The 23983-nt window shown below is 43.7% G+C and overlaps 2 protein-coding genes across 2 annotated transcripts; one reads left to right on the top strand and one right to left on the bottom strand.

Moving 5' to 3' along the window:
* Nucleotides 1-668: 668 nt before the first annotated feature.
* si:ch73-264p11.1 (uncharacterized protein LOC100000923 homolog) lies at nucleotides 669-9499 on the bottom strand. The gene is made up of 4 exons (XM_049010055.1): nucleotides 8766-9499; nucleotides 6092-6155; nucleotides 2538-2700; nucleotides 669-1231 (listed from the first exon to the last, which is right to left on the bottom strand). Exons 1-4 carry the CDS (start codon nucleotides 8930-8932, stop codon nucleotides 1188-1190), a joined length of 438 nt encoding a protein of 145 aa, XP_048866012.1. The 5' UTR covers nucleotides 8933-9499; the 3' UTR covers nucleotides 669-1187.
* Nucleotides 9500-11102: 1603 nt separating this feature from the next.
* LOC125739908 (PI-PLC X domain-containing protein 2-like) lies at nucleotides 11103-12513 on the top strand. The gene is made up of 3 exons (XM_049010458.1): nucleotides 11103-11654; nucleotides 12082-12359; nucleotides 12453-12513. Exons 1-3 carry the CDS (start codon nucleotides 11316-11318, stop codon nucleotides 12511-12513), a joined length of 678 nt encoding a protein of 225 aa, XP_048866415.1. The 5' UTR covers nucleotides 11103-11315.
* Nucleotides 12514-23983: the final 11470 nt, after the last annotated feature.

Raw genomic sequence — 23983 nt, 5'->3', positions numbered from 1 at the left:
GGGTGGAAAGGATGTCTGACGGCGTTGGAGGTTAAAAAGTCTTCCCACTGCAACATTTTTATATTGTTTACTAGCTGCACTACCATGGGCACAGAGCAACATCTTTATAAATTTCATCCATGAAACTCATCACGTTACAGCCTTCAGTCCAGTGCACTGACCACTACTCCACCCCCCCCCCCCACCTGCTGTTACACTAATTACATTATAACCATCACATACAGAACCTTGAACAGAAAGCACTACTGCTCCTACTGTTATTATCATTACAGCCCTCAGGTACAGTGTCTGGAGCACTAATCACAACCAGTCCCTCTGTGATGAAACTCAACTGTTTCTCTAGCCATCATAAGAACATAATTAAGAAATCACATCTGTGGTGTCTGTGCTTGTGTGGTTTCTGTGCCTGTGTGATGTCTTTGCCTGTGTTTGTGTGGTGTTTGTGCCTGTTTCCGTGCTTGTGCCTGTGTGGTGTTTGTGCCTGTGTAGGTCTGTGCCTGTGTGGTACCTGTGCCTGTGTGGTGCCTGTGTCTGTGTTGTGCCTGTGTCTCTGTGGGTTTGTGCCTGTGTGGTACCTGTGTTTGTGTGGTGTTTGTGCCTGTGCCTGTGTGGTGCTTGTGCCTGTGCATGTCCCAGTGTGTGTCCTGTCATTGTAGACACTACCAATATCAATTCAAGTGTTGTTTTTATTGAATTCTTGTTAAGAAAATTTAATCTCCAAACAAACAACAACCCTTTAAATGCACTACACAGAACAACTATGTTACAGTAAAACACACCATAAATAGCCAATGAATAAGTGTAACAGAAATCCTGCAACTGGTATAAAACACAATAGAGATAACATTATGAGAGGCACACGTCTTCATTGAGAGGTGATATCCTATGCTGTGTGGGTCATAAGCAGCACTGAAGAAAACATTAATACAATAAACTGTAAGATAGCAGGTGTTGCCGTTATAATAGGGATTATGCTAATGTACATTGACATCTATAGAAAGGTCTTCAACTTGATGGCACAGGAGAAGCTTTTAAAAGTGTCCTCCAGGGATACGCATATATCCTCAGCTCAGTCCCTGCTTTCAGTCTCAGTCCAGTCGGGCACAAAGTAAAGCTTAAAGTCCAGAGTCACTCAGGTAGAAGTTACCAGATTCTAGATCCACCAGCACAGATGCGAGGGGATTTGCTCAGGATGGCAGGACGATGACATACTCCGAACTGTCCATCACATCTGCAAGTAAAGGGGGAACATGTTAGGCTTTTTACATTAGCCTAGGTGCTGCAGGAAGCTCCTCGGGACAGGTTCATGAGAGCGACCTGGGCCGCGTCGGCTTGCACGTTAGCGGTGTGCGCTTCAGTGTGGGACGTGTGAAAACATGTGCGGCACAATCAGGAAATTAGCTGCACAGGGAAAGTGAAAGTCAGAGTCAGATGGCTGTCATGCATGAGACCGTGTGGGGGAATGCAGTCTCTGGCCTGGTTATCTGCCAAGTTAATCTAGGAAAATGGAAATGTGCGGTAAGAAGATAAAACAGGATGATAAAGAAAATTTAGCGCGTTTTTCCACTGCACCAGTCACCATACTAAAAGTACAGTACTTATCCACTGACTACCATTTGAGTACCAGTACCAAAAGTTCCAGTACCTAAAGTACCAAACCAGCTCGGATACTTTTTTGGTACTTCGGAACGTCAGGGTGGAACTTATAGATGCTTTCTTTGTGAATTGATTTTGCAAATAGCCTACCTCTGAAATGTAATAAAAATTGCCATCTCGAAACAAATTACAAACTCAGAAAAGAACGATAAACAAAGTAAACAAAAAATAAATAATAAGAATGGATGCGTGGACAAATGAGGAGACCCAAGCATCACCTACTATCTGGTCAGAAGAACAGATACAGCCAGAGTAGGATTGCATAACAGGAAATCAAGCATTTTGTATAATACACTATGGGCGCACAGTAATGGAAATTTTGTTGTAATAAATACTGGGGTATTTATAAAGCAAAAAAGGAGTTCGACATAAATTTCTCATAAAACCACCTAGGAGGGATTTAAACAGCAAGGTTGAAACTGATTATGATTGTCTTGGAGAACGCATGCAGATCTCATGCAAAAGTAGCAAAGGAAAACTTTAAACTTAAACCCCCTGCTGTATAATGTCTGGACAGTATGAAGCTATAAAAAAGCCTGACCTTAATCTAGCTGACGAGTGATGTAAGAATTGGATGTGCATAACATACGAGGTTCGTATTAATATCACACATCATCCAGCCCTATAATGTACTACAGCCATTTTTCGAATTCGGTACAAAATATCCGCCTCGCATTGTGATGTCATTCAGAACTGTACCAGTTTTTACACCAGTGGAAAACCAACACTTTGAAGTACCAAACGTATGGTATATGGTGCAGTAGGAAAGCGCCTTTAGACGCAGTAATGAAAGTATGTGAAAATAGAATAATAATGTAATAGACAAATAATGAGGTAGGGGAATGATGGACATCAGGATGAAGGTATAAAGAAACACTTGCTTTCATAATCCTGACTTTTGTCTTCGTAGCTGGGGCCAGCAGAGAGTGACTCTGGCATGACGGGGTGCCGTAATCTCGTGGCCAGGCCCTGGTTCCTCTTCCTGTAGGACTTGATTAGGTCCTCCAATGTCTTGAAGAACCTCTCCTTCACCCCAGGGGAAGTCTACGGATGGCACAACGTTCAGTTTGCTTTGGTGGGCAAAGCTAGATGACTGCAGTGTTCAGCCAAAGTGCCTTCCGTTAGAAATGCAGACACGTCTTGAATAAAGCAAGTTTAAGTGACAGGGCCAGAAACAAGAGACAACTAACAAAGAGCAAGTGAGACAGATGAAAAAAAGAACTGAATTTTAAGAAATAAATTTAAAACACGCTGAACAAAGATTCCTTCATTTGAACTGACAAGATTTTAAGCAGCCGAATGTTCCATGGCTGCGTGCATGCCGTGTGAGTTTTCTGTATGTGTGTCCTGCGTGCGAGTCATGTGTGTTTTCTATATGTGTTTCCAGTGTGTGAGCCGTATGCGTATTCTGTATGTGTGTCCTACGTGCGAGTCGTGTGCGTTTTCTATATGTTTCCAGTGTGTGAGCCGTGTGCGTTTTCTGTATGTGTTTCCAGTGTGTGAGCCGTGTGCGTTTTCTGTATGTGTGTCCTGCGTGTTATGGAATATTATTTAGCACTATATAACGTAGAATACAAGTATTATGATATTATTAAAAAGTATGTCAAATATCCATGATGTAATCATTACAATGTAAACATTATAATGTAATCAACACAATGTAATCAACTGAGTATGTATTTGCACCTTTTGTTAGTCTGAGATTCTGTTAGCTATTTTATGTTAGTCCTGAATCTATGAATATTCACTTTTATTAGCGTATATTTTATCACTATGTTAAAGGACAAATATATTATCAACCTTTTAGTTAGACAATGTGTAAAAGGCTGAAACTGCCAAGGTTTACTAATGAAGGAAGGGATTTGCCTGAGTTCACCAGAAGTTCACGGCTGAGCATTTTTAAAAAACCAAGTGGAGCTGCTCGCGCCACCATTATGTTCAGCCGAGAGACCAAACGATAAAAGAAATGATGGACAAACTTATCACCTAGGGGTGTGGATTAAGGGAAAAAACAATTATTGTGAATGGCTGAAGGAATGATGATGCTTAAGAACATAAGAACTATACAAGCGAGAGGAGGCCATTCGGCCCATCAAGCTCGCTTGGGGAGAACTTAACTAATAGCTCAGAGTTGTTAAAATCTTATCTAACTCTGATTTAAAGGAACCCAAGGATTCAGCTTGCACTACATTATCAGGAAGGCTGTTCCATACTCTGACTACGCGCTGTGTAAAGAAGTGCTTCCTTAAATCCAGCTTGAAATGTTCTCCTGCTAATTTCCACCTATGGCCACGAGTTTGTGTATTTAAACTAATGCTGAAGTAACTATTTGGTTGAACAGCATCCAAACCTGTTAGAATCTTATATACCTGGATCATGTCCCCCCTCAGTCTCCTTTGCTTGAGACTGAACAGATTTAGCTCAAGTAACCGTTCCTCGTATGACATTCCTCTAAGACCAGGAATCATTTTTGTGGCCCTACGCTGCACCTTTTCTAAGGCCACAATGTCCTTTTTAAGATATGGTGACCAAACCTGCACAGAATATTCTGGGTGAGGTCTCACCAAGGAATTGTATAATCTTAGCATTACCTCCCTTGACTTATACTCCACACACCTGGAGATATACCCCAACATCCTATTGGCCTTTTTTATTGCTTCCCCACACTGGCGAGAATGGGATATGGAAGAATCAACATACACACCAAGGTCTTTTTCATGATCAGCTACCTTTATTTCAGTGGGACCCATAAAATACCTGTACTTTATATTTCTGCTCCTTACATGGAGTACCTTACATTTGTCTACGTTAAATTTCATCAGCCAGGTAAGTGACGAGATATTGTTAAATGATACGAACTTATATAAAAATTGGTGTAAAACAGTACTGGACACACTTTTACGTGTCCAGCCTTGGTTGTAACTTCATTGTTGCAATAAAGACAGAATTCTGGATACTGCACAAGCGGACCTCTGACTTCTGATTTGGCGGGGAAGAAGAAAAAACTACGACAGTGTGAGTCCTGCGTGCGAGTCGTGTGCATATTCTATATATGTTTCCAGTGTGTGAGCCGTGTGGATTTTCTGTTTGTGTTTCCAGTGTGTGAGCCGTATACATTTTCTGTATGTGTGTCCTGCGTGCGAGCCGTGTGTGTTTTCTGTAGGTGGGCCATGCATACGAGCCGTGTGTGTTTTCTGTATGTGTGCCCTGTGTGCGAGTCGTGTGCATTTTCTATATGTGTTTCCAGTGTGTGAGCCGTGTGCATTTTCTGTATGTGTTTCCAGTGTGTGAGCCGTATACATTTTCTGTATGTGTGTCCTGCGTGCGAGCCATGTGTGTTTTCTGTAGGTGGGCCATGCATACGAGCCGTGTGTGTTTTCTGTATGTGTGCCCTGTGTGCGAGTCGTGTGCGTTTTCTGTATGTGTGTCCTGCGTGCGAGTCGTGTGCGTATTCTATATATGTTTCCAGTGTGTGAGCCGTGCGCATTTTTTGTATGTGTTTCCAGTGTGTGAGCCGTATACATTTTCTGTATGTGTGTCTTGCGTGCGAGTCATGTGCGTTTTCTATATGTGTTTCCAGTGTGTGAGCCGTGTGCATTTTCTGTATGCGTTTCCAGTGTGTGAGCCATTTTTATTTTCTGTATGTGTCCTGCATGCGAGTCGTGTGCGTTTTCTGTATGTTTTTCCAGTGTGTGAGCCATGTGCATTTTCTGTGTGTGTGTCTTGCGTGCGAGTCGTGTGCGTTTTCTGTATGTGTGTCCTGCGTGTGAGTCGTGTGCGCATTCTATATATGTTTCCAGTGTGTGAGCCGTGTGCATTTTCTGTATTTGTGTCTTGCGTGCGAGTCGTGTGCGTTTTCTATGTGTTTCCAGTGTGTGAGCCGTGTGCATTTTCTGTATGCGTTTCCAGTGTGTGAGCTATTTTAATTTTCTGTATGTGTCCTGCGTGCGAGTCGTGTGCGTTTTCTGTATGTTTTTCCAGTGTGCGAGCCGTGTGCATTTTCTGTATGTGTGTCCTGTGTGCGAGTCGCGTGCGTTTTCTGTATGTGTTTCCAGTGTGTGAGCCGTATACATTTTCTGTATGTGTATCCTGTATGAGCGATGTGCATTTATGTTTATCCTGTGTGTGACATGCACTTGACTCACATTAAACACATCACCAATCCTAATCCCACTTACACTGCGTTTCAGGATTCTAATGGTATGTATCATCCTACTGGAAGGGTACAGGACGTGTGACCATGTCACCGTGTCACCTGTGTCTATCAGACCTGGCTTCAGCTTATTGCTTTGTAACCTGGTGTGATGTGGGACCATACGTGACTGTCCACTCTCTCAGCCTGACATTTCTGGTGTGATTTTCAGATCCTGTACCTTTCGCGGATGTTCTCACCGAGAAAAGACCGCGACCAAGAACACCACACAGCTGAACTTACTTGCAGGGTGTAAAGTCCGTCATGAGTCTGATGAATCCGGTAGGTGTACACAACCTTCTTCTTGCTGCAGAGATGCACACATGCACACAGTTAGTGGCCAAATCCTTATAGACGGTTGACTGCAAAAGGTGACACAAACTCAGTTGCCAGCTTCACAGCTGCTTTCATCTGGCCTGCAGCCTCTCTATCCCTCATCAGCCAAATGTGCTTCCTCTTATGCACACATAGAGCAGTGTTACCCACAAAGAGCCAGGACAGGAAACAGACTGACAACGTCAGAGGGTCTGCAAAGCTGAACAGTTTGTTCAATGAATCGGTTTCAGCCCCCAGAGGTCTACTCTTTATTCACCTAAAACGTGAACCGTTTAAATTTTAATTATAATTCTAAAATTGGGGGTTTTATTTTGATAGTAGTTTGAGAGCCAGTAAAGGCAATATTCAGGACTGAAGCAGTCTCACTCACATGGGATATCAAGCTGCTGGCTCTTCATTTCACACTGATTTTAATGGTATGGTTTTCTTAATTAATTACACTTGATTATAATTAATTTGCATAGCGTAAATTACATATCAGCACGTTCAAAAAAAGGACCAAATTCTTTAATAAAGAAACATCAGTTTCATATCTGTACAAACCAGATTGGAAGGGGATGAGGTAAAATATAAAGAAAAGAAAAAAATTGGCCCTGGATTTTGCCCCCCCCCCCCCCCCCGACCCGCCCCTCCCCAGAGTAAAATTAAGTGTATCCCCATTAATTTCTCATAAACCTGTGTAGGAGTGAAACAGCAGGGATTAAAATGATTATGACTGTCTCAAAGAACACATACAGCACTCATGCAAAACCAGCAGAAGAAAACAGTGATTTTTTTAAAAAGCATGTATTAGATAATCTTGAAAGGGAATAATAAGTAAAATCACAAAACGTTGTATTTTTTTCCTATGACAGAGTAATAATGTTCTAGTGAAACTTAAACTCCATGCGCTATTATGTCCATATACAGAACTGAGAGTAAGAGAACCAGGGGGGTTCTTCTTAATCTACCTGCGGCTCAGGTATGTTCCGTCTGCCCCAGACACAGCTCACAATCGACCCAGATAGCACACATATGTTAAAATGACATTGATTACTGTAATGTCTTATTCTCCGGCTGTCCAAATAGGTCATCAAATAAAGCTAGTTCAGAATGCAGCAGTCAGAGTCCTCACCAAAACTAAAAAACATGATCATATCACCCCAATTTTATCTTCACTGCACTGGCTGCCAGTTAGATTTCATGTTGACTACAAAACACTACTCTTAACCTATAAAGCTGTAAATGATCTTGCACCGCAGTATGTGAGCGACCTCATTTGCAACTACATTCCGAATCGTACACTTAGATCACAAGATGCAGGTCTTCTATTCATACCCAGAATAAAGAACATTACCTTTGGGGGAAGAGCATTTGCTCATAAAGCACCACAGTTATGGAATAAACTTCATATTAGTGTTTGGAACTCAGAGACAATCTCTGCTTTTAAGTCAAGGCTAAAGACTTACCTCCTTAATCAGTCCTTTAGATATTAAAATCCCCTGTTCTAAGGTGAATGGGAGTTCTGGGGGTTCATGGTCATTTGAGATTAAAGGTGAAAGGGGGGATTAGTGGTATCGTCCTGACACTCTCACCGATCACTTAAGCTGTGGACGGTAGGTTGGCTTGATGCCGAAACCCCTAGAAACCCTCATGCCTGTGCTTCCTTCCAGGTCTCTCTTTTAGCCAGGCTGCCATAGTTACTCTAGTCCTGCCGGAGGTTAGGTTAGGTGTAGGGCAATAACTCTTCTCCATCTTCTCTTTTCCGAGCTGATCCCGAGCCGACACTACACTGCTCGAACCCTCACCTGGACTCCTGGAGATAATTATATGAAACCAACTGGGACTTTTATAACTATATGAACTCAAATCAATATAAATGCAGTTTCATGCTCCCCGGTCGCCCAGAGGAGGATGGGGTCCCCTTCCGAGTCTAGGTTCCTCTCAAGGTTTCTTCCTGCTAGAGGGAGTCTTCCTTGCCACTGTCGCCACTGCTTGCTTGGTGGGGTTCGTTTCCTTTACTCACCAAACTGAGAGGTCCAGACTTTTATTCTAAATGGCTCTCTGTGTTATCAGAGAGGTTGATTTAAATTTTTTCTACCGCAATATAAATAAAATTGAATTGAATTGAGTTCCATATCAGAAAAAATGGTTGAAACAACGTTGATCTTCAATGTTTTACATTATATCTACATTGAAACAAGGTTTTGCCACCAACTTTTCAATATTGAAAATCTGACCAAAAATCAATTCAGTTTGTGTCCATAATTAATTGACAATAATTCAACAAATGTAACTATAATTCAACGTTGAAACAATGACATGGTGCTATCTGGGGGATGCATTGCCTTGCTAAGGAAATATCCCATATTTCTTAATTAGAACCCTGCTTACAGATTTTTTTCTTATTATTATTATTATTATTAAATTTAATTAAATTTATTTCAGAGTAGGGCAGCTGTTCTATCATAAGGATCCCGAGAGGTGAAATAAAGTCAAGCTGTGCAACAATCAAAACGAAGTACGCAGCCCCGCGACCTAATACATATTTGCGAAATATGAAACATGAGTGACCTGCAAGAGCTCAGACGGCAATACTTACTATACGCAGAGGCACATGGCCCCCTGGATGGTCTCGCTGTCCCGGATCAAGAAAGCCCCATCCAGCCCTGTCCTGCCCAGTAGCTCCTCACAATCACTCTTCTTGAGGTTTCCGTGGTACACTGGGACGTCCACTCCGTCACCCATCATGCAGAAGCAGCGCGGCATCCAAGCGCACGTCCGCGAATGGACTGAGAGTGACCCGGTGACTCCAAAGCGGCACCGAATGCTGTGCCAGTTATCCAAAGGCGGACATCCACCGCATAAATGTGCCGCATAAAAGCATGCAGAGCGTATCCGTTCCGTTCCGTTCCGTCCCGTTCGTACTCCGGCAGCGTGAGCTGTTACGACTTAAGTGTTTTTTGTTATAAGGCGTGGCGAACTTCGCACATTATATCATTTGCAGATATAGTTTGACACAGGAAGTGTGTCGACAGTCGCAGTTGAGTTTTTTAAAGGGACCTTAGGCGCAAGAAACGTACAGTCGTAGAAAAAAAGCAGCAGTACTTTACACAACTTTCACATTCACAGGAATCGAAGATTAATCTCACTGACCGAATTGTGATATGATAATAAAGTCCTCAGGTTTCTAATAGATCATTTAGGCTACGGCATTTTCGCTGGGTTTGTCTTCATCCAAAGATGCTGCGGATGGAGGTAGAGGACATGACGGCGATAGGCACTTTGAACGCCATAGATAACTTGTCTTTGTCTGACCAGCAGAACATGAACATTAATTGGGTACTTCTGCATTTCAGTTTCCCAGCACCGTGGACGAAGATGACACGTCTGCTATGTTAAGAAGGGGAAGTTGCTCAGCTTTGATTATATCTGGTCTGCTACGAATTCACCCATTTGTAAATTCATTGAAACAAGTCGTCACAAATACATGCATGCAGAGCAGGGGTGCGAACTCTGGTCAGCTGGCTGGAGCATGATATTCGAGGCGTTTGCACACGCAAAGTTTGTTACGTGCATGTGACACTTTTATAATCTTGTAAATAGTCTGCATGGTTTGCAAAGCTCCACCTCGCTTTTGATGTAGCTATGGATACAGATTTGTCTTATGATTTCTTGCGGGAGAGAGAAAGTCAGGCTAGATGGGCGAGAGATTTGGCAACCCTGGTAGACAGACTGACCACAGTTGAGACAGACGTTACAGTCACTGTGTCGCAGTAGCGGAATGAAGGGCAGGAACAGAGTCGGCGACGGCGGCGGGAGGTGCAACGCTGCGTGGATGGGCTCCCTGCCGCCCGGACTCAGCGCCATGCCCCTGAAGCATCTAGCGATACCAGGTAAATAACGATAAACTCTAACCCGAAATGGACCAAGTTACACCGATACGGCCCCGGACGGCCAGACAGGACCCAGGTCTTATGTGCACCCGTTACAATCTATATCTGCGTTGTTTTACGCAACTGTCAGTAGGCAGCCTTTTGCAGCTTTCCATTCTGAGGCGTGAGGAGGGGGCGTTTCACTGCTTAGATTATACTAGTGGATCGGAATTAATGTTCTGAAATGTTCGTGCGTCATGTGAACTTACAGCCTCAGCGATGAACCCAGACCGGAGGTAAACAGGGCAAATTCCTGATGGCAATAGTCTATGCACATATATACAACTTACAATTTCTAATGGTCAGACATTCAAGTTTTCATGCACTTTCATGCATCACACACACAGGTTTGTAACTATATCTTTGTGGGGAGACTGGGGACTTTTCCTTATTTCTGTGGGGAAATCTCTCATCTTACCCCCTACCCAGCCCTAACCGTAATCATAAGTAACCAAACAAAATAAAAATGCTGAAAAATGGTCCCACAATGTCAAAAGAACAAGTCTTTATAACATTGTGAGGAACATTTGATCTCCACAAAGTAATACATAACCCACACACACACATATATATACAGTACAGCAGCGCCAGACGGACTGAGGAATCGCGAGTGCCACAAAGAACAAGGACACTTGCTCAGGAGAACAGAACACGCTCTTTATTATAGTTTTTAACAAAAGCATCATGGTCACACAAGGAGTACCGCCTTCCCAGGTTCGCAGAGCAGAAACATAAGGTGGTCAGACGCCGAACTGTAAGGTGCACACACGGTGGAAGATTTATACACAACTAAGGACACGCGAGGATCTTGTATCATTTCGGGAGCTTTCTTTTCGGGGAGATGTGGCTGCTACGCATGCGCGAAATATTCTCTCAAACTCAGTTAACACACTGCCACACTGCATTTTATTTTTGCCCAGACTGGCAACCTCAGTGGTTATTGAAGGTACATGTACGGGTCACCCAATTAGCTTCAGGTGACAGAAACTTTGTTTTGAGAAACACTTTCATGAGCGCAGCTTTGCCATGCCACTGCTCCAATGTATTTCTTTGCTTGAGGTCACACAGAGCTGACGTCTTCCCTCTCAGGGTCACATGACTCATTCACTTTCTGGGTGGATGAGAATGCACCAGTGGGTCCAGACCAGAGGGCTATGGTCAAGCATCTAGTTTTTGTGTTCCGCCCCCTGGCAAAGAAGGTGATGAAGTAGTGGTCTATGACTCAGAACCTGAGCTTCCGCGAGCAGCTAGAGGCAGGCATCCGCTACTTTGATCTGCGCGTGTCGTCCAAGCCGGGCGAGCCAGGCTACGAGGTCTACTTCATCCACGGCCTCTTCGGGCACCGGGTGTGGGACGGCCTCAGTGACATCGAGCGCTTCCTCGGCGAGCACCCAAAGGAGGTGGTCTTGCTGGACTTCAACCATCACTACGCCATGAGCAGGGAGCACCACTGCCACCTGCTGCCCACACTGCGTGAGGTTTTTGGCCGCAAGCTCTGCAAGGTCATTGCGGTGGAGGGGATAACACTGGACTACCTGTGGGGGAACGACTATCAGGTATGCACAGAAGGCTGGGATGGCTGCTCCACACTTTACACGGGGGCACTGGTCCCAGCTGAAAGCTGAGAGACCTCCTCCCTGGTCACTCATCATTGGCTAATGATAAGGTTGGCCCCTCAGTATGATTCATGGTGCCTCTTATACCCCCCACTGTAAAACACTCTTGGATTGCCCCTACCCTACAGTGACCATAGCTCTACACTAATTATACTGACACTGCCCAGTACCCTAAACTGACCAGTTTCGTTTTGCCAGTGATGTAGTCTAAGAGACTCAAGTAAAGACTTGAGATCACTGCGAATCAGATGGCAGCCTCCCCCTCCCCCATGTCTCTCTCTCTCCCTGACTCACCCCCCGTCTCTTCACCCCCCCCCCCCCCCCGTCATTCTTTCACTTCACCCATCCAGTCCTTTTTGGCCCTCAGACCATTTCAGCCATCCAGTACTTCCCTGTCCTCCAGATGCTTGTTTTCTACCACCACCCTTCTGCAGAGATGTGTGGCCTCCTGTGGCCGGGCAGCAAGATCCCAGCCCCCTGGGCAAACACCATAGACCCCCACAAACTGCTCCGGTTCCTGGAGACCACAAGGGACAAGCATGTCCATTGTGGTTCTTTCCATGTGTCCCAGGCTATCCTCACCCCCAGGGTGAAAACCGTCATCGGGGGACTCCTCAGGGGGCTCCGCACTCACCTGGTGGAGAGGTGAGCATGTTTGCTTACCTTCTGAGAGCCATGCATGTCTGTGTGAGTGAATGCTGGGTACATATCTTTATGCTTGTGTTTACATGGTTTTAGCCAGCAGATGGCAGCAGAGCACAGCCTATGTCATCCAAAAGCAAGGAGTCACCTGGCTTAAGTAGAGGGATTATCTGCTAAACCAGGAGGGTAAAAAGGTCTCTCCCATTCCGTGCAGGAACCTGCCCACCATCATGACGTGGGTGAAGGCCCAGAAGCCAGGGAACCACGGAGTCAACATCATCACCTCAGATTTTGTGGACCTGGTGGACTTTGCCAATTCCGTCATCAAGCTTAACGAGCATCTGCTTCCTGACCGAGCAGTCACATGACTGCACGCCTGATACACTCAGAAGGCAACTACCAGGGATCAGCGCTGTATACACAGTCAGGGACAATCACAGATAGTCCATCTGATTATGTGACCTAAATCCATGGTCACCTGGACAGAAACAGCCAATCAGATATTTCCAAACACAGAGGTGGGTTCATGGTTTGGATTTACAATGAAAATATGTCTACTTCAAGCCACTAATCAGGGGTTTCTCGATTTAACATCCCAGTCCAGGTTCCATATTACAGAGGGCAGGAGGAAATGAAAGGTACACATAGTTCATCCTGGTAGGTTCACTTCTGGTCCTCAGTGATCGTAAAACGCAAAGCCAGGGTGCTGTGATCCTATGGGTCGTGACTTGGACCCCACACTTGCAACCACCTGGTCAATATCCTGATAACACCACTGGGTTTATAAAAAACAGGTAAATCATGAGTCTTACAAACTGAAAGAAATACCCATAAAAATGCACATGAATGATTTATTTCTACAGGATTTATTACTATTAATAAGATCAGCAAAAGAAACAAGCTCATTTGCATATCATTTATTTTATGAGATGTTTTAAGCTGGGAAAAATGAGTCCTATTCATTCAGGTTAAATATTTGTAGCCAGTCCTCTCATTCATATCAGTTAATTTCATATACAGTGTCCTTTTACACGTAGCCAAACCAAGATGCTTGAGACTTAATGGACAGACTGATATTATACAGTAGTAACGGTGCAGAGAGAGTGGATGAGCAGCTGGCCCCCAGACATGCTAAGTGCTAAATCATGGAATAAGCGTGTAAAGTGCCTAGACATAAGGATACCAAGCTAATTATTATATATTATATTAATTATATGTGTTTTGTCAGTCTGCTGCCTCGACAGTTTTACCTTTTGACTCCAGAAACATGTCTGTCACCATGTGGACAGGTGTCCTGAGCCTTGGCAGGCCAGAGTCTGTCTGTGGTCTTACACATTCAGCTCTAAGAGGATGTTGCATTGGGCAAATATTTTAGGTGCATGTTCTATAATCTCTAGCCGCACGAGCGAGATTGCCGTCCACAATGAAGTGCGATTACGTTACACCAGGGTGCACACACACCCGACCATCACATCGGACACGAAGGGCTGCTCACACAAGCGCGTAAACGCGGAGCAGACACAGTACTCACCGTGTAAAGCGCCGACTCTATTTCAGACTCGCTCACGGTAGTCTGAGCCCGGAACTTAACATTCAAATTGGCCAACACAGTCACTGGAAAAGAGAGTCTATTTCACCGGCCATTCGCAAATACGCTGCGCCGAATCTCGGCAATTCTTCTGTTTTCAAGAGACTAAAACGTACGAGCTCCTACCTGGACAGATGGCACAGTAATCCGGGCAGCAGTCCCCGAAATACCTGCAGTGCTCATCGCAGAAACACCCCCTGTAACAGAGACACTATTACCAACTCCTCAGAAAGGAAAGTCGCTATTGCTTGTCCCTAAAGTCGCTAAATGACGCCATCGCCTCATTTGCATATTGTTCACGTAATTGTAATGGACGTTGTAGGAGAGAGTATGGTAAAAGAGACCTAAAACAACAACAACTGTGTTTATGTAATTATTGAGGTCTGTCTCGAATATCTTACTGTATCTAAAATTCCAAAATAAATGAATTATAGTTTCAAAAGCATTACATCCAAAAGAACAAGACACATTTATATCTCTTTTACATTTGGCAATCATACAATTCACTGAGCAACAACGGTGAAGTATCTTTAAAGTTACCGCCCGCACCTTATTCGAAATAATGAAAGTCCTCGGTTACATCCAAGTAGATTCCCAATCTATGTCATCGAACAGATTATTCCACTAAAATATTGCAGCTGGCTTAGAGACAATATTCCTTCGAATTATATGTCTAATGCGTTTGTTGGTCGCTTCTTTTCTAAGAAGAGGACACATGGTGCCTATAAATAGACCCTCAGGAGCTAGATGAGGGAGAATGCAGTTTCTGCCCTTTACAGCCGATGATAGCAGGAGGACTGCCCCATTATGTATCGCGTCAAAAAACCATACAATATTCTTTAGTAGAAACAGGAATATACTCGGACAGAAACATCTCATATGTAAACAACAGACGATCTTCATTCAATAATTGGGGTGAACATCTCCCGCTCTGACTGCAGCTGGGCGGGGCTGCTGAGCGAGGACCCCCCCCCCCCCGCCCGCCTGTGAGCGCTTTGGGACGGGAGGGGACCCCACGGCAGCACCCGCTGCTCGGGGAGAAGAGTAAGAACGATACGTGCTTTCACGCCAGAGTCTCCAAAAGTGTCCAATAACACCAGAAAAAGTCGCTAGATTTGTCGCTAGTCAATTTTTTGAAAACGAGTCGCTAGAGGGGTCTAAAAACTTGCTAAATATAGCGACAAAGTCGCCAAGTTGGCAACACTGAACAGAGAATATTGTCCCCACTCCCCAGAGCAGCACAAGGGGTGCAGGTGATATGCAGCTCCCTGGGGGAGTCAATAAATATATTTAAAGCTTCTGGTTTTAAGGCTACAAAGTATTATCCTATAACGCGTGTTTGAAAACGCGATTTGTATATTAATGAAAAATTACTGTATAGTGCAATGTTCGTCTTTATGCGCTATTTCGTCCGTGAGAGGCATCAGGTGATCGTAATAAAGTTTTTAGAATGGAATGAGAGGACATGCAATCATGTAAGAACAACAGGCATAAAAGAATCGATTTGCGCAAAATTATTCTAGGATTTAGACCTGTCTATGTATTAGCTATTTATTATTTATGACACGGTACTATAATTATTTTCAGGTTCCTGTGTTATTTCTGAAGTTTTTGAGTGTTTTGCCTTTAACCTCATTTTGAATATATTTGAATTAGCTTATCGGGAGGTATATCGGGTAATATATTATAAATATAAGGACTGCACTTGTTCTGGGCAATACCTAAAGGTTTTGTCCTGTTTCCAATAAGTGAGTAGTATGAATTCTTCCATTCCTCTCCTTGATCGGGGTACCAAGCCAACTGAAACATCCAGCGATAATCGTTAATTAAGCTGCCCCTTTGGATAAATGTGTCTCTCTGTTTCACAAGTTAAATGTTCTCTGAACATCAGAGCCTGAATAGCCTGTGGTTTATTACTTCATAGCTAATTCACTAATTATTGAAGGGGCTGTTTTTCTACCTATTCATACTGTAAATAGATCTATTACAATATCCTGATATGTGTAATCGCCTGCAGTCATGCTATGGAGGCGGGACAGTGCCCCACCTGAGAGGGACCAGTTGGGAAACGGCGAGCTGGCATTGAAGGCCCCAGAGCTGGTGATGTTGGTGCCATTGGTGGGCAGGTCGGTCGTTGGAATGGAACCTTGAATGGAATGTTACTCCATCATAGGATATTTTTACACCCAATCATCTTACTGACCTGTTGCCAATTAATACCTTAATTAGCTGTGAGATATTCAGCCATACAGGTATGTTTTGTTTTGAGGGCAGCAGAGTGACACCGTGGTTTGTACTGCTGCCTCACCGCAAGAAGGTTCTGGGTTCAAACCCCAGGTTGGGTGTAGGTCCTTCATGTGTGGAGTTTGCACGTTCTCCCCGTGTTTGTGTGGATTTTTGACAGGGGGCTCTGTTCTCCTCCCACAGTCCAAAAAGTTTGCACGATAGGTTAGTTGGTGATTCTAAGTTTGCCGTGTGAATGTGTGCACCCTGCAGTGTGTTGGCGACTGCCCAGGGTTGGTTGCCCCTTGTTCCCAGGATAGGTTCCAGTCTCCCCTGCAACCCCAGTTGGGATTAAGCAGTGATGTTTCAACATTACACACCTTTTTCAGTATTTTGTTGCCCCTGTTCTATTTTCAGTTTAATATGGGTTTATATGATTTGCAAATGATTTCTTTCTGTTTTAATTTACATTTTACACATCCTTCCAATATTTTTTTAGAAGTGGGGTTGTGGAGTCGGTCTGACTGACTTAGTTGACATTTTCCGGCTGATCCTCTAACCTTGACCTCATTTATATGCATGGATTGGGGTCGCTGTTTGATAATTGAAACCAGAGTAAATAGTACTTTCATTTTCCCCCAGTCAAAAGGCAAATATGCAGGTGTTTGTTTTGCACCCAACCACACTTTTGACATTGTTTTCTTGTCATGGCTTCCCTGGCTTAAGTAACATGACATCTAACCAGTGCCCAGTATTGGGGTGATTCCAAGCAGAGGCCAGGGAATTTACAGCTCTGGGGATGTGACATATGGAGATTTAGGGTATCCAGGTTTCCTGAGTGGACTCACTGGACTGCAGTGAGGATTAAGTCACTCATTAAGCCCCCACATGACAGTGTCTGTGAATTATAAAGACAAACAATACAATTCAGCCTAATAATAATAATAATGTCTTTGGTATTAATAGAAAATATTTCACATGTTCCTTAAAAATAGGACTTTCCACAGAACAAAACCCATATTGGTATATTTTTCAGTAAAAAATATACAAAAGTAACCAAATCATGGCAAAAAATGGTAACAAAGTACATTAATTCACAGTCCAACACATGGCTTAAAATATTATAACACCTAAAATAAGTAGCACAGTTTGCCTCAGAAGAGACAGTGAACCAAGGACCAGTCTGAACTGCACCACAACCGATTTTCGACTCTCAGCAGAAGAGTCTGCAGTCTGTTCGTTGGAGGAGCCGGTCTGATCTCGGTCTCGCCTGTCCCCTAAGACACATCTTTACCTGTCGTGTTGAGGCTTCCGCTCACCACCAGCAGGAGAAGCGGGAAGAGCAGAGCCATCACAGAGAAGCTGCCCATCTTGATTCTCGACAGTGAGTTCCCCAATGACCCTGGAGAAGTGCAGGTTGCCTGTTTATCCTGCTTGCCCACCCCTGCTGGGAGGAGCTTCAATGTGCCGGTTCCTCAGGGGTCTGAGGGAGAAGGAAGCCTTGATTCCTCAGTAAGACAAAGACGGGTGTGCCATACCGGTGTGTGCAGATGTCTGAGAATAAATAGTGACAGATTCAATTGTTTCCTCCATACCGACCCACAAAAACCAGCCTCTCCAAGAAGAAAAGAAAATCTGATTCAGAATGCCCTTGTGATTCCAAATGCTGTTCTTTTGAAAAAGAATTAACGTTAAAAACGTTCAATTGTAGCTTTCATGGGACATGACATGTCTAAACATGTTGGCTGTGTTTTTACTGCTATAAAATAGCGCATTTGTTTAAAATAACAAACTAACAAACAGAACTATTGTAGGGGATTGCTGCGAGAGATTGCTGGGATACTGCGAGAGAGTGGTGTTGAGCTGCGGCGATTGTTTTGGGATTGTTTGTGATTGTTTTTGGGGTGTTTGGAACGTATTTTCCGAGTGTTTGTGTGCTTTAATTGTTTAGTGGGTGGCTGTGTTATTTCTATTTATTGTTCTTATTTTGGTCGGCGTGAGTGCTTGTCTGTCCTGTCTGTTTATTAACAGCGCGATTGTTACGGGCAGTGAGCTGCGTTTTCTGTTCGCGTTTAACTCCGTAAAAAACACCGGCGGGGCGAAATAGCTAATAAAATCTAACGTCGGTAACGTTACTCAGCGCCAGAAAAGGACAGTTGCTCCTGAGCTTTGCTCGGTCGCCAGTCGGGGCCGGGAGGACATTTTCCACTTTTTTCCCCGCTCCGGCAGTAGCCTGCTGTGAGGGGGTTTTTGTGGTTTTTCGACCTCCCAAGAGCAATTTCGATTTCGTTTTGTTTTTAGTTCATACTTGGTTCAAGCAGAAGTTCTTTTGGTAAGTAGTAGTAAATTTATCGGATTTAAAATTTTAAATAAAAATAATAATTAAGTTCCGTTTCAACCCAAGTAACTTATTTTAGTGTACTCGGCACTTTATTGCATTTAACGGTACGCTAATTAATCTTTAAAGTTAAATACGCTATATAAATTTACTGGGCTGGGAGTACGGGGTCATAGTGAGTTAGTTAATTATGGGGCCGGCTCAGTGTGGCGTTTGCAACATGTTTGCCCTTCTGGACGTTAGTGTCCAGTCGGACTTCATCTGCGAGCGATGTAAGCTAGTGGACTCGCTCATGGTCAAGGTTCGCGACCTTGAGGAGCAACTGGCTCTCATCCAATGCAACAGTGAGTTAGAGGAGCAAGTTAATACGCCTTTTAGGGAGAAGGTGTGTACGCCACTAGCCGGGAGGGGGGAGAATGAAGAGCAGAGAGGTCGAGAGAGCTGGGTGACCGTAGGTCGTAGACGCAGGAAAGGGCGTACACACGTTGCAGAGGCGGCATCACCTGAGGTGACTGTGTCGAACTGGTTTCAGGTTCTTCCAGCTTTAGAGCCGGAACGGACTGGGGAGGCAGGTGGGCCCTTGGGCACTGAGGAGCCCCCTCCCCCCAGGAAGAGGGAGGTTGTGGTAGTGGGGGATTCCATTATTAGGGGAGTAGACAGTTATGTGTGCACGCGTGATAGAGGGTCCCGTACGGTGTCTTGCCTGCCTGGTGCCCAGGTAGGAGACTTTCCAGATCGTGTGGATAAGCTTTTGGCCCCAGCTGGGGTGGATCCAGTTGTCGTGGTGCATGTTGGCACCAACGACATAGGCAAGGGTAGAAGGGCTGTTCTGCAGGATAAATTTATAGAAGTCGCCAATAAGCTTAGAAGCAGAACGTCCATGGTGGTATTCTCTGAAATACTCCCCGTGCCACGTGCAAGTCAGGCTAAGTTAGCTGAGATAAGGAAATTAAATGCGTGGCTAAAAGGATGGTGTAGGAAAGAGGGGTTTAGGTTTATGGGGCATTGGAGGACCTTCTGGAACAGGTGGGACCTGTTCAAGCCGGATGGGTTGCACCTGAACCAGAGGGGAACCAGTGTATTGGGGAGGCGTATGTGTAGAGTCGTTGAGGAATGTTTAAACTAGGGACTGGGGGGGCAGGGAGGTTAGTTAACTATGTCAGTGGGGGGAAACGGAAAGCCCCAAATAATCATATTGTAAGTGGGCACCGTAATAGGCCTACCCTTTGTTGTCTGTATTTAAACGCCAGAAGTATTAGGAATAAAATTCATGATTTAGAGGCTTTTATCTCATCGGACTCTTATGATATTATAGGAATAACTGAAACGTGGTTGAGTGAAAAGGATGGACAAGAATATAATATGGATGGTTACACGTTGTTCCGTAAGGATCGTATAGGGAAAAAGGGAGGTGGTGTTGCAGTATATGTAAAGGAAAACTTGCAGGCAAGGGAACTTACTGATATAAATAAAACTACGGAAGCAATATGGGTAAAATTAGATGCTAAAAACTCAAATAGCCTAATTGTCGGTGTTTGTTACAGAACACCTAATATAGCTGCTGAGGAAAGCAGATTGTTATACAGTGAGATTAGGACTATGAGCAATAAAAATGATGTGGTAGTTATGGGTGATTTTAATCTACCAGGAATGCAGTGGGACATTGTCACTGGCTCTTCAGAAAATGAACTGGAGATGGTGGAATTAGTACAGGATTGTTTTTTTACTCAGTTTAACACCCCTACCAGGGGAGATGCCATTCTTGATCTTGTTCTCTCTAATAACCAGGACAGGATTGGTAAATTAGACGTTTTAGAACCACTTGACAGTAGCGATCATAACATGGTCAAATTTGAGGTTAAGTTTAGTGTTCGAAGAGCTAAGTCCAAATCAAAAATATATAATGTTAGGAAGGCTGACTTTAAGTGTATGAGACTAAAACTAGAAACTGTGAACTGGATGCAGTTAAATAACAAAACTGTTGAAGAGGCCTGGGAATTTTTTAAAAGCACATTATTGCAAGTGCAAGAGGACTTCAAACCTGTTTCCAGCAAGAATAAATCTAGGAAATTGCAACCTAGGTGGTTTACTAGGGATATAAAGCATAAAGTAAGGAGGAAAAGGGCTTTGTTCCAGCAATGGAAATTAACTGATGATGACAGAATTAAGCAGGAATATCTAAGTCTACAGGCTGAGTTAAAAAATGATATTAGACGAGCTAAAAGAAATGTCGAAAGGATGGTTGCATTGGAAGCTAAGGATGACGTTAAAAGTTTCTTCCAGTATTTTAACTCTAAAAGAGCTCTAAAACCTGAAATTACTAATCTGCAGGATAGTAAGGGTCTTATAATAGTAAACGACATTGATATAGCAAATGAGTTCAATGATAGTTTTGCACGGGTATTCACTGTTGAGGACCTTAGTAATTTACCAGTTATTACCTATCCAGCATTGTCTATAGCTAATATATATATAACTGAAGCAGATGTTTTGCAAAGCCTAGCTAAGCTCAAAATAAATAAATCACAGGGCCCTGATGGCATCTTACCTATAGTGTTAAAAGAGATGAGGGATATTATTTGCCGACCCTTAACTTTACTGTTTCAAAAATCTTTATCTGAAGGTGTGGTACCTTCTGATTGGAAGCACGCCTTCATAACGCCTATTTTCAAAAAAGGGGATAGAAGTAATTTGTCTAACTATAGGCCAATCAGTCTAACTTGTATAACTGGTAAAGTTATGGAAGCTATAATCAAAGAGAAAATGATAGATTACCTGGACTCCAATAACATTTTGCGGGATAGCCAGCATGGATTTAGAAGAGGTAGATCCTGTTTAACAAATCTGTTGGAGTTTTTTGAGGAAGCTACTCAGGAAGTTGATGATAAGAAGGCCTATGATGTCATCTACTTAGATTTCCAAAAGGCTTTTGATGTTGTCCCCCACAAGAGGCTCCTACTTAAACTCAAAGCGACTGGTATTTTAGGTACCGTAGCGACCTGGATTGATAACTGGTTAACAGATAGGAAACAGCGAGTAGTTATAAGAGGCACAATGTCACAGTGGGCTTGCGTTCATAGTGGGGTACCGCAGGGTTCGATTTTAGGACCACTATTGTTCCTAATTTACATAAATGATATGGATACCAATATATACAGTAAACTGGTGAAATTTGCAGATGACACCAAGGTGGGTGGTGTAGCAGATACTGAATTAGCGGCTCAGCAGCTACAGCGGGATCTTGATTTAATTAGTGACTGGGCCGATACCTGGCAGATGAAATTTAACATCGATTAATGTAAGGTACTCCATCTAGGGAGCAGAAATATAAAGTACAGGTATTTCATGGGTGTCACTGAAATAAAGGTAGCTGATCATGAGAAAGACCTTGGTGTGTATGTTGATGCTTCCATGTCCCATTCTGGCCAGTGTGGGGAAGCAATAAAAAAGGCCAATAGGATGTTGGGGTATATCTCCAGGTGTGTGGAGTTTAAGTCAAGGGAGGTAATGCTAAGATTATACAATTCCTTGGTGAGACCTCACCTAGAATATTGTGTGCAGGTTTGGTCACCATATCTTAAAAAGGACATTGTGGCCTTAGAAAAGGTGCAGCATAGGGCCACAAAAATGATTCCTGGTCTTAGAGGAGTGTCATACGAGGAACGGTTACTTGAGCTAAATCTGTTCAGTCTCAAGCAAAGGAGACTGAGGGGGGACATGATCCAGGTATATAAGATTCTAACAGGTTTGGATGCTGTTCAACCAAATAGTTACTTCAGCATTAGTTTAAATACACGAACTCGTGGCCATAGGTGGAAATTAGCGGGAGAACATTTCAAGATGGATTTAAGGAAGCACTTCTTTACACAGCATGTAGTCAGAGTATGGAATAGCCTTCCTGATAATGTAGTGCAAGCTGAATCCTTGGGTTCCTTTAAATCAGAGCTAGATAACATTTTAACGACTCTGAGCTATTAGTTTAGTTCTCCCCAAGCGAGCTTGATGGGCCGAATGGCCTCTTCTCGTTTGTATAGTTCTTATGTTATGTTCTTAAGTCATGTGATCAGTATTAGAGAATATAAATTTTTTTTGTAGAAGCCTACAAATTAATTCTGTCAACTTTTTTGATGGTTACAACTTAAGATATTCTCTTAAACATATAACCTCGTAAATTGGGAGCTCGGAAAACAAGAACTACCTGTGTGTGTGTGTGTGTGTGTGTGTGTGTGTGTGTGTGTGTGTGTGTGTGTGTGTGTGTGTGTGTGTGTGTGTGTGTTGTGTATATATACACAGTACTATGAAAAATTCTTAGGCTGTCAATGAAAATGATGTTTAAATGATTTATACATGCTGGTGTAAACAGCTTAACAAGCTTAACCATTTCCAGTAGCCATCTGTGACGCCCGCTCCGTCCGCTCCTCGTGTGTGCCACCCCCTAATTACCCACGTGTGATTCCCTGATTGTGCCCAGTCGTGTCTCCTTCTTTTCTGGTTAGGTCCCTGTATTTAGGTCTCTGTTGTGCACTAACCGGTTGTCTGTCATTGATGTTAGTCGGCGTTTCATGTCTCCTGCTCCCTGTTGGATTATTAAACCCCAGTTGGCCCCGATATATTCCTGTCCGCCTGCTCTTTGCCCGCCTGCCCGAGAGATCGTCTGCTCTTAAACAGCGCGATCGCGGCCAAGCGTGACACCATCCAACAAACCAAATTATTTTTTGACTATTTTCTTTGTTATTTTTATTATTTTTTGATAATTTTTTTTGGCTTATTAATACCTCACCGAGTTATTTAAGTGGGTGGCATGGTGGTGCAGTGGTTAGCACTGTTGCCTCACACCTCTGGGACTCGGGTTTGAATCTCCGCCTGGGTCACATGTGTGTGGAGTTTGCGTATTCTCCCCATGTCGTCGTGGGGTTATCTCCGGGTACGCCGGTTTCCCCCCACGGTCCAAAAACATGCTGAGGCTAATTGGAGTTACTAAATTGCCCGTAGGTGTGCATGTGTGGGTGAATGGTGTGTGAGTGTGCCCTGCGATGGGCTGGCCCCCCATCCTGGGTTGTTCCCTGCCTCGTGCCCATTGCTTCCGGGATAGGCTCCGGACCCCCCGCGACCCAGTAGGATAAGCGGTTAAGAAAATGGATGGATGGATGGAGTTATTTAAGTAATTAAGCTAACTAATTCACTGAGCTAGTTTTGAAATTTAATGAATGAATGGAATGGCTGCTGTGCCTCTGAGGAGAGGTTCACCTGGGTGTCCAGCAAGAAACAACAAGAAAAGTCCTTTATTACTGTTAATTTGCAAATCTTTTAATGTTCAATTATTTTTTTCTGAGCAGATATACACCTGCTACCCATACATACAACTTTGATTGCTCTCTCTCTCTCTCTCTCTCTCTCTCTCTCTCTCTCTCTCTCTCTCCCATTTTCTTGGGTCGGGTCACGGGGGCAGCAGTCTGAGCAGAGATGCCCAGACCTACC

The sequence above is a fragment of the Brienomyrus brachyistius genome, chromosome 4, assembly GCF_023856365.1.
Source record: "Brienomyrus brachyistius isolate T26 chromosome 4, BBRACH_0.4, whole genome shotgun sequence".
In the NCBI taxonomy this organism is placed as follows: Eukaryota; Metazoa; Chordata; class Actinopteri; order Osteoglossiformes; family Mormyridae; genus Brienomyrus; species Brienomyrus brachyistius.
This window is presented reverse-complemented; position numbering and strand designations above follow the sequence as displayed.

Excerpts from the sequence above, each read along its gene's own strand:
- si:ch73-264p11.1 (XM_049010055.1), bottom strand. The coding sequence starts at position 8,932 with ATGCCGCGCTGCTTCTGCATGATGGGTGACGGAGTGGACGTCCCAGTG. Across the intron at positions 2,701-6,091 it reads ACGGACTTTACACCCTGCAA|ACTTCCCCTGGGGTGAAGGA; the intron begins GTAAGTTCAGCT and ends TGCCATCCGTAG. Across the intron at positions 1,232-2,537 it reads CAAAAGTCAGGATTATGAAA|ATGTGATGGACAGTTCGGAG; the intron begins GCAAGTGTTTCT and ends CTTTACTTGCAG.
- LOC125739908 (XM_049010458.1), top strand. The coding sequence starts at position 11,316 with ATGACTCAGAACCTGAGCTTCCGCGAGCAGCTAGAGGCAGGCATCCGC. Across the intron at positions 11,655-12,081 it reads TGTGGGGGAACGACTATCAG|ACCATTTCAGCCATCCAGTA; the intron begins GTATGCACAGAA and ends TTTGGCCCTCAG. Across the intron at positions 12,360-12,452 it reads CGCACTCACCTGGTGGAGAG|CCAGCAGATGGCAGCAGAGC; the intron begins GTGAGCATGTTT and ends ACATGGTTTTAG.